Below are 10,316 nucleotides of genomic sequence, written 5' to 3'. Positions count from 1 at the left end.
ACGGCAGCTAATCAAATGTGCGGTACAGTACCTGCTCACGGTGCAGTCAACGTCGCGATATAATAATCACGTCGAAATAAACACGATGAAACAAGCAGCCAGGGTAACTCAAGTGAGCTAACAAGGGCGTGACCTCATTTCTGTGCATCTCCAGAGACCATCATGTCTTGCAACACGGAACCTAACGTCTGTGCATGCATTAACTCTACCTGCCGTGGTCACAAATTATCCTCTTTGGTGAAGTGTCTCCGCGGATACTGTCTGTAATCATCTCACAGCACATGTGAAAGCTATCGATCGCGAATATCTGACGGTCATCGCTCGTGTTTCATTTGCGCAAGCTGATCATCACGCTATCAGGTTGACTACTCCCTTGGTACACTACTGCAACCCAAACCCCCGTTTTTGATAGTACGATATAGTAGCGACGTCATCTCTTGAGGTCACGCCACTTAACTACCCCTATTCGCCCCTCGCGTAATTGATATTATGTAGTTAAGAAAACCCGAGCAAAGTTCAAGCACCAAGAGCCCATAGCGGCGGCGCAATTATTATTTTTCAACTCAAGGTTTAACGTCTTTGAATAAATCAAGACACGAAAAAAGATGCGTCACAACACGTCTCTCGCTTGTCTAGCAAACTGCATCCCTGCAAAACTCAGAAGATGACGGTGACAGTTTCAAGCTGGCCAGAAAATAAAAAGTCAAGGCGAATATTATCAGAATAGGAACCGTGAATCGATGGAATGTGCCTCGAGAATGCTGCCGCGTCCTGGCAAACAAAGACTCAACGCTCTTGCAGAGAGAGCTCGAGATCATATAAGTAGACCGCCATCGGTCTGCTATGATACCCCATCAGCCACCCTAATATCCACCCACCCTTGTCACTCTTTAAACGAACTACTACAATGAAGTTCTCCAACACACTCATTATGGCTGTCGCTGCCTCCATGCCTGTCTCCGCCACTTTCGGCACTGGCTTCAGATGGGGAGGTAAGGGCAAGTGGTCCGACGAGGACTGCGATGACGGATTTATTCAACCTCCCCCTCCTTCTCCCCCTAAGCCTCAGGAAACTGACTGCGACGAGTTCCCTCCTTCTCCTCCCTCTCCCCCTCGGCCTTGGGAGACAGACTGCGAAGAGACCCCCATTGTTCCCAAGCCCCCTTCTCCTTGGGAGGACTGCGACACTACCACCACTTCCGTTGTGGCCAAGACCACCACTCCCAGCATTCCCGAGCGGCCCCAGAAAGCCACCTCTACTGTTCCTCTGATTCCCCAGATTAAAACAAACAGCATCAAGACTTCTTCTCCCCCCAAGAAGACAAAGCCTGTGCCCACTAGTTCTGTCCCCGTTCAGACTTCTCCCGACCCTTCTTCTCTTCCTCCCAAGAAGTCCAAGCCTGTCACTTCTAGCACTACTCCTGTTTCTACTCCCGTTGAGTCCAAGACTGTTCCTTCCAGCACAGCATCCACTCCCGTCGAGTCCAAGCCCGTTCTCAGCACCACTCCCGTTAATTCCAAGCCGGTGCCCAGCAACACAACCCCCGTCAGTATTGTTTACACCACTGATTACACCACTGTCTTCACGACTATCCCCTGCACCACTGGTGGCCCTCCTTCTACTGTGTGGCAGACAATCCCCTGCACTACCACCGATGTTCCCCAGTCTTCCGAGACTCCCGAGATTCCTCAGTCTGAGGCCCCCAAGTCTTCTGAGGCCCCCAAGTCTTCTGAGGCCCCCAAGTCTTCCGAGGCCCCCAAGTCTTCCGAGGCCCCCAAGTCCTCCGTGAATCCCAAATCCTCTGAAACTCCTAAGACCTCCGAGTCCCCTAAGTCTTCTGAGGTTCCCAAGCCTTCCTTCCCCGTTAACGGAACCATTCCCGTGATCTACACCACTGTGTTCACCACTGTCCCCTGCACCACTGGTGGACCTCCCTCTACCGTCTGGAAGACTGTCCCCTGCACCGAGTGTGAAGTTCCTCACGTGACAACTGAGGTCGTTAAGCCTAGCTCTGAGGTTCCCCAGCCCACCTCCAATGTCCCCAAGCCTTCTTCTGAGGTTGAAAAGCTCTCCTCTACTCCCGTTGAGGCTTCTTCTACTCCCGTTGTTCCTCAGCCCACTTCCGAGGGCCCCAAGCCTTCCTCTGAGGTTCCCGAGCCTTCTTCTGAGGTTGAGAAGCCCTCCTCTACTCCCGTTGAGACTTCTTCCACTCCCGTTGTTCCCCAACCCACCTCCGAGGTCCCCAAGCCTTCTTCTGAGGTTGAGAAGCCTTCTTCTGAGGTTGAGAAGCCTTCTTCTGAGGTTGAGAAGCCCTCCTCTACTCCCGTCGAGGCTTCTTCCACTCCCGTTGTTTCTCAGCCCACTCCCGAGGCCCCCAAGCCTTCCTCTGAGGTTCCCGAGCCTTCTACTCCCGTCGAGGCTACCTCCACTCCCGTTGTTCCCCAACCCACCTCCGAGGTCCCCAAGCCTTCTTCTGAGGTCCCCGAGCCTTCTTCTGAGGTTGAGAAGCCCTCCTCTACTCCCGTCGAGGCTTCTTCCACTCCCGTTGTTTCTCAGCCCACCTCCGAGGTCCCCAAGTCTTCTTCTGAGGTCCCCGAGCCTTCTTCTGAGGCCCCCAAGCCTTCTTCCGAGGTTGAGGAGCCCTCCTCCACTGCCCCCGTCGTTCCCCAGCCTTCTCCTGAGACCACCAAGGAGACTCCCGAGACTCCTAAACCCACCGGAGAAACTCCTGCTCCTTCTCCTGAGACTCCCGAGGTCCCTAAGCCTTCTCCCGAGAACCCAGAGACTCCTAAACCCACCGGAGAAACTCCTGCTCCTTCTCCTGAGACTCCCGAGGTCCCTAAGCCTTCTCCCGAGAACCCAGAGACTCCTAAACCCACCGGAGAAACTCCTGCTCCTTCTCCTGAGACTCCCGAGGTCCCTAAGCCTTCTCCCGAGAACCCAGAGACTCCTCAGCCCACTGGTGAGACACCTGCTCCTTCTCCCGAGACTCCCGAGACTCCCGAGACTCCCGAGACCCCCAAGCCTTCTCCCGAGACTCCCGAGAGTCCCGAGACTCCTGAGACTCCCGAGACCCCCAAGCCTTCTCCCGAGACTCCCGAGAGTCCCGAGACTCCTGAGACTCCTGAGACTCCTGAGACTCCTGAGGCCCCCAAGCCTTCTCCCGAGGCTCCTGCCCAGACTGAGGGCAACCCCTCTCCTTCTGGAGGCGCTGGTACTGTCCCAACCACCACGCTGTCTCCCGTTGTTTCCCAGCCTCCCCAGGCTGGTGGAAGTAACACTCCCGAGCACCCTCCCCAGGCTCCTTCCGGATCTGCTCCTCCCGTCCAGGCCAACAGCGCCAACAAGATGGCCATCCCCGCTCTTGCATTCGTCTGTGCTTTTGCCTGTCTCCTGTAATTTTTTTAACCTCTAACCCCAAAGTAATATAATTTCTCGTCAAAACAAAGCTCATATTGAAAAAAACAACTTATATCTGCACAACTACAAGTAGATCCAACTGTTGCACAACGTTGAGTCATTAATAAATGCTGGTGTTGTTGTGGATTGACATGATTGAGGTGAAATTGACATTAGTATAATTGTACGAGGCACAATGGGATCTCAAGGGTTTTGAGATCAGAAACAAATTCACACAAGCCGAGGGTCTGTTCAACAAACATGAGCAGGGTATGTAATGTGTGTGTATGGTATCACGTGGTTGCGTCGATACTTGGATTTTGTGATTGTGTCTGTGTCATCGAGACTTGCTAAATCGAGTGTTTGTCTCTGATTTTTTTGTTGGGGTGTGTTGCGTAATTGAAAATTATAGTCCTATAATTCAGTTGGGCATGCTACAGTTGGTCATATCGCTTGAGTCACGATACCGCATAACGAATTTGATAGACAAAACCTTATTCCACACGCAGCATCTGGGGATAGCCAAATCCATTAAGAACAAACCTTTATATTGAAAGGATCATATGAATCCTCCCCCAACGTTCATTTATATTCATTCATGTCCGCTAAATGCGTCATTAATGTTTTATTAATCACTCACAACTGAAACCAAGTGTGACGATACATATGCACCGAACACATGTGCTGCATTATCATGCAGGAGTCGGTTTAAGCGGTAAAGCTTAAATTGATAGTGGCTTGAGTGACTTTGACAGCTTTAATTAATTGAGACCAAAAATACAAGTACTTTACTGAATTACGTACAATTATGATCCACACAAGACCAAAAAAATGATAAATAACAATGCATTTCCTATAAATTAGCTATAATCAACAGACTTGCCTTTGGCATTGTCATGTTTCTCTCCAGAAAGACATTCAGGATCATCAATCTTGGTTCTCTTGATCTGTTTCAGGTCTTCATCTCCACCTTTATTGGGAATAATAGCAGGGAATTCCTCAGACATGGATAGCAACGCATCCTCTTCAGAAGAACTGAAATGTTGTTTCTCAGCTACTGGTTTACGCTTGGCATTGGCACGAGGACGGACAGCAGCTGTGGAGGTACTGGCTCCATCGTTTGAGACCATTTCTTTCCTTTGAGCTCGTGCCTGTGCACGAGTGAGTCTGTTTCGTTTTGTCACAGCTGCCTTCGCCTCCTTCTTCGCCTGTTCAGCGGCAAGGGTCTTATCGTAGCCGGCGTCAGGGCTGGTCTTGGGTTTTTTGGTCTTGCCATCGGAGCGGCCTCTTGTTCTTCTCTTGATGATCTCGTTGTCGTCATTCAAAACGTAGCCCTCCTCCTCCATGTTCTTTCTGTAACGCTTCGTCTTGACCAGTTCCGAAAAGTCACAGTAGTTTTCGGCAGGTAGATGTTTGTCCTCATCCTCTTCATTCTCCGTTTCCTCTCTTCCCTTTTTTTTCTGCCTTTGCTGTTTTTCCTTCTTTCGCCGAATCAGAAACACATTTAGAGAAATCCCTGACTTCGACCACCGCCTATGAGCCTCCATGTTGCGTTTGTATGCCTCGGTATGTAGCAGCTCTGTGAAATCAACTCCATATTTGGGATCAGTAGGAATACCATTCTCATCGAGCTCAATCTCTGTCTGTTCTCTCACTTCGCCTTGCCCCACGTCTCTGTCCTCGTTTGCGTCTCCGTCCACTTCCATACCTTCCTGAGGCTCAACCAGAGTATCCTCTTCTTCCTCCTGGACCTCTTGCTCCTCCGCTTCGTCGTCGTCGCTGTCATCAATCAAAATCACTGCCTCAGGCTGATTCTTAGCAGCAGCTTTTTGCTCTTCCTTCATGCGTTTCTCCTTGGCGTTTTTCTCACGAGCCAGTCTCTCCTCGGCCCGTCGTTCCTCAGTTTCCTTGTCGCGAGCCCGTTTCTCTTTTGGTTGAGCGCGCCTCTCTCGAGCAATAGCCTTGGTCTTTGCTACTCGCTTGTCTCGCGCCGCCTGTCCCTCCTGTGTACGCTTCTTTCCAGCTGCTCGTTCTTCCTCTTCCCTCTTATGTCTCTTGTCCAGAGCAGATTTTTCCTCCGCTTTGGTCTTCTCAGCGGCCACCTTTCCCTTCCTAGACTGCTCAGCCTCGTCTTCGGCCTTAGGCCTTGCCTCCGTCATTGCTTTTGCGATCGTCTTGGCTCGTTCAGCTCTCAGACTCGCAGCAACAGCTGCTTCAGCCTCCTTAACAGTGGCGGGAAACTTTTTGGCACTCACCGCTTCCTGTTTGTTCTCCTCCTGATCTTCCATTGTGCTTGCCTTTTGGCCCATGGTCTGTTCTGGGGTCTCTGATGTAGTAGGCTGTTCTGGAACTTCTGATTTGGTAGGCTGTTCAGCTGCTACGGGCTCCTGTGCAGCTTCCTTCTCAGTCTCCTGCACTTTGCGTTCCGGTTTTTTCAGCTCAGTGGGCCGTGATGAGTCCAATGGCGCGTCAGACTCAACATTTGATGTGATGATCGCGTCTTCTTGATCCTGTATATCGTCCACGTGCACCGAATCGGATACGTAGCGCGACTGGCTGTGTTCGGGCTGACTAGCATGTTCTTCCTTTTTTTGTGATTCAGCAGCAGGAGCTACTTGTCGGACTCCGTGAGGCTTTCTAACCACAACAGCCTTGCGGGGTAGAATTTCTCCGTTCTCTGATAGTGGTCGCAGAATCTGTGGGTTGGGAAGAATTATAGGTGCAGTTGCCCAAGGCATGTTAGCGCCGGGCATTCGAACTGGAAGTTGCTTGGGGGTATTAGTAGCCTCGAGCTTGGGACCGACTGAAGCAGGAGCTCGAACGACGGGTGCAAAAAGGTCAGGCCGAATTGCCGTTTGCGGTGGAGTTGCCATATTGGGTAGGTCCTCGGAAGTAGATTCAATGATCTCCTCAATTCGAGAATCGCTTGATTCGCCTGCCTGCTCGGTCATGACAAATGTTTGGCTCTCAATTGACTGCTCGATTACAACGCCATTGTAGCGGGTGATGTTCACAGACTCCCGTCGGATCGTCACAAGAGCTGGCTCTTGGGTGGTATCCGGTGAACCAACAATATCCATTTTGTCGTTAGATGAAGTGGCTGTCGAGGATGTCGTGGGAACGGTATCTGCGGCCATGGTGTCGTGTACAGGAGAGCTGTAATCAGACACAATCAGCTCGGTGACCTCGTCATTGTCAGTCTTGTCAGTCTGCGACAGATCTGGTAAATTGCCATTATTCTCAGATGCTTGAGGCGAGAAAGCTGCGAAGTTGGTAGCTCCAAAAGGAGGGACAGAAGACGTGCTGGTGTTGGCCTCGTCGCTTTCGTTGTTCCAGCTTCTGTACATTATGAGAGTGTAGTCGACGAGTGTGTGCTGGTTCAGGGAGAAGTGCGAGTGATTGATTATATGCGCAACTATCAGGAGGTCGTTACAAGTAGTGCAAGGACAACACTTTCTGTTGGTGCTCTCCCAATGGCTGAGTTGTCAGGTGTCGAGTATCGTGTGTCGCGTTCTGAAGCTCGTGTTTCCGCCCTATGTCCCAACCAGTTGCACATTAAAGCCAACTGCACTTACAGCGGAGCTGCACCAACGCACTGGGTGACACACGTCCGAGACTAAAACACGAAAAAATGGCGATTCAGTTAATTGAGGTGACAGCTGATGACAGTGTTGATGATTGAATTGGTAATACCTCCTGTACTTGTACCAGACTGAGATTAGAGACACAATTGCCCGTAATTCTCCAGTTGCTCGCAATATACAATAGAACCAGTACTTTTACTGCACGAGTGTGCCCACAACTACAATGGCCAACCATAACATTCTCTGCCAAAAACCGTTCATTGGAGTATATAAATAGAAGGAGGAAAACGTCAAGTTCAACTCCACCCTGCGCAACTTTGCAACAGGGAATCAGTCATCTCAATGGAGAAACAACAGTGGGGTTACCCTCCCGTAACTATGTCGCCATCAACACGGCTAGGTTAGTAGAGCTCTCAAGCAAGAGGCATCAAAACGGCAAATATCAGAGTAGCGGTTCTAAGGCTTTTGGTATTTCTCCAGATTGGTGTCAGAAAAGATCGTAAGGTATGTTTATCATCAGAAGCAGTGATAGTGTCCCTTGTGCGGTTGTACTCACTGTGCGGTTTAGCTTGTTAGAAGAGACAAGCTCCAGCTCTGAAAATTTATACCAACTGCAACATTCATGGTTCCCACCGCAAGTTCAAATACGTGAGGGCTCGCACCACAACTACAATACACACCACTCACACAACACAGCACATTACAACAGGGTAACGTTGAGCAACCGACATTGTGAAAAGGACAATGTGAGCCGTGATGCATCTATTGTCGCCGCGTTTCTTGCGTTACCGGCATGCACCCTGGTATGTACGATTTGCGACATTTTCAGCCGTACAGTGTACTGGAATACTCGCAGTGGTTAGTGTTTAGAGTCACTGGTTAGACCGTTACTCTGGAATGATACCAGGCTTCCGATTCATACTCAGAGTTTCAGGGTCGAACGATAAAAAAGGCGGATGAGAAGATGCACCAGGCCGAAGCATATACGGTACAGTACTTGTGTGTGTACCTGTTTACTTGTGGAGGATGCTTCTGCTGATTCGGATTGCAGTTTCCACCGGCTCCCTGAGTGTCGCACATCCCATATGCTACTTATCTTAGACCGAGGCTGTAGTGCACCCCAGACTCCGCAGTGTACTGTAGCGAAAAAATGAGCTTGGGCAGAAAAGGCAAAAGGTTGTGGGGGAGGCTGAGAGACTTAAAGAGGACTGGGACCCCTATAATGACGCCTTGGAGTGGCGGTGGCAAGTAAATGAGGGTGGAATATTGGTCACGGAGCCGTAATAAGCCGATTCCGGCTACCAGGTCTCGAATCTGCCGAATATCCATCATTTTCATCCGCCGATATCGGCACATTGTCCAATCACGTTTAACCATTACCAATTTTCACCAAAGCCTAATGGTGACTAAACGTGCTGCACAATCTACTTTTTTGGACACCGATCTGAGCTGTCTAGCTACACAATGATTCGAGCACGAAAGTGAGTGACTGAAATGAGACGGAAGCAAATGGCAGCCACGACGAAACGACCATGGCTCCAAGCATGACGAGTGAAAAAACAACTTTCCACGCCCCTCTCTTACTAACCCAGCTACGCTACTAAGGCGCACACTTTGAACAAGTTCTCCAAGATCATCACGGAGCCCAAGTCGCAGGGAGCCTCTCAGGCTATGCTGTACGCCTGCGGCTTCAACGAGGCCGATCTGGGCAAGCCCCAGGTTGGTGTCGCCTCCGTCTGGTGGTCCGGAAACCCCTGCAACATGCACCTGCTTGATCTCAACTTCAAGGTCAAGGAGGGCATCGAGAAGCACAACCTCAAGGCCATGCAGTTCAACACTATTGGTGTGTCTGATGGTATTTCTATGGGTACCAAGGGTATGCGATATTCTCTGCAATCTCGAGACATGATTGCTGACTCCATTGAGACTCTCATGATGGCCCAGCACTACGACGCCAACATCTCCATCCCGGGCTGTGACAAGAACATGCCCGGTGTTCTCATGGCCATGGGCCGAGTCAACCGACCCTCCATCATGCTGTACGGAGGAACCATCCACCCCGGAAAGGCCGAGACTCGAAAGGGCGAGGACATTGATATTGTTTCCGCCTTCCAGGCCTACGGACAGTACATTGCCGGCGGCATCTCTGAGACCGAGCGAGCCGATGTTATTCGACACGCCTGCCCCGGTCAGGGAGCCTGTGGAGGTATGTACACTGCTAACACCATGGCTTCTGCCGCAGAGGTGCTTGGTATGACTCTGCCTGGCTCCTCCTCCGCTCCCGCCATCTCCAAGGAGAAGATGGCCGAGTGTGAGGCTCTGGGACCTGCCATCAACAAGCTGCTGGAGATGGACCTCAAGCCTAAGGATATCATGACCCGACAGGCCTTTGAGAACGCTATTGCTTACATCATTGCCACTGGAGGCTCCACCAACGCCGTTCTCCATCTGCTGGCTATCGCTCACACCGTCGACGTTCCTTTGACCATTGACGACTTCCAGCGAATCTCCGATAACACTCCTCTGCTCGCCGACTTCAAGCCCTCCGGAGCTCACGTCATGGCCGATCTGCAGAAGTGGGGTGGAACCCCCGCCGTCATCAAGATGCTCATTGAGCAGGGTTTCATTGATGGCTCTCCCATGACCTGTTCCGGAGAGTCTCTCAAGGACACCGTCGCCAAGTACCCCTCTCTCCCCAAGGAGCAGGATATCTTCGCCTCTGTTGACGCTCCCCTCAAGCCCTCTGGTCATCTGCAGATTCTTAAGGGCTCCCTTGCTCCCGGTGGATCCGTCGGAAAGATCACCGGAAAGGAGGGAACATTCTTCAAGGGTACCGCCCGATGTTTCGACGAGGAGGACCTGTTCATTGAGGCTCTGGAGAAGGGCGAGATCAAGAAGGGCGAGAAGACCTGTGTCATTATTCGATACGAGGGCCCCAAGGGAGGACCCGGTATGCCCGAGATGCTCAAGCCCTCTTCTGCCCTGATGGGATACGGTCTGGGCAAGGATGTTGCTCTGCTGACCGACGGACGATTCTCCGGAGGATCTCATGGTTTCCTCATTGGTCACATTGTCCCCGAGGCTTACGAGGGAGGTCCCATTGGTCTGGTTGAGGACGGCGATGAGATCATCATCGACGCTGACAACAACATCATCGACCTGCTTGTTGATGAGAAGACCATGGCTGAGCGAAAGGCCAAGTGGACTCCCCCCGCTCCTCGATACACCTCTGGAACCCTGCACAAGTACTCCAAGCTTGTGTCCGACGCCTCCACTGGCTGTATCACTGACGCCTAATTGTACCGGGTACAATAACAACTAATAATCACAGA

The 10,316-nt window shown here is 51.3% G+C and overlaps 3 protein-coding genes across 3 annotated transcripts; 2 read left to right on the top strand and 1 right to left on the bottom strand.

The window, feature by feature from the left end:
- Window positions 1–907: 907 nt before the first annotated feature.
- On the top strand, window positions 908–3,400 carry YALI1_C32352g (uncharacterized protein; the record flags this gene model as incomplete). Its single annotated transcript, XM_502182.3, has 1 exon — window positions 908–3,400. The coding sequence occupies one exon, from the start codon at window positions 908–910 to the stop codon at window positions 3,398–3,400; it is 2,493 nt and encodes an 830-aa protein (XP_502182.3).
- Window positions 3,401–4,260: 860 nt separating this feature from the next.
- YALI1_C32294g (uncharacterized protein) lies at window positions 4,261–6,747 on the bottom strand (the record flags this gene model as incomplete). Its single annotated transcript, XM_502181.3, has 1 exon — window positions 4,261–6,747. One exon carries the CDS (start codon window positions 6,745–6,747, stop codon window positions 4,261–4,263), a length of 2,487 nt encoding a protein of 828 aa, XP_502181.3.
- Window positions 6,748–8,448: 1,701 nt separating this feature from the next.
- Window positions 8,449–10,281, top strand: YALI1_C32276g (uncharacterized protein; the record flags this gene model as incomplete). The annotated part of the gene is made up of 2 exons (XM_502180.4): window positions 8,449–8,465; window positions 8,577–10,281. 2 exons carry the CDS (start codon window positions 8,449–8,451, stop codon window positions 10,279–10,281), a joined length of 1,722 nt encoding a protein of 573 aa, XP_502180.2.
- Between the last annotated feature and the right edge of the window lie 35 nt (window positions 10,282–10,316).

This window comes from Yarrowia lipolytica, chromosome 1C (assembly GCF_001761485.1).
Source record: "Yarrowia lipolytica chromosome 1C, complete sequence".
NCBI lineage: Eukaryota > Fungi > Ascomycota > Dipodascomycetes > Dipodascales > Yarrowia > Yarrowia lipolytica.
This window is presented reverse-complemented; position numbering and strand designations above follow the sequence as displayed.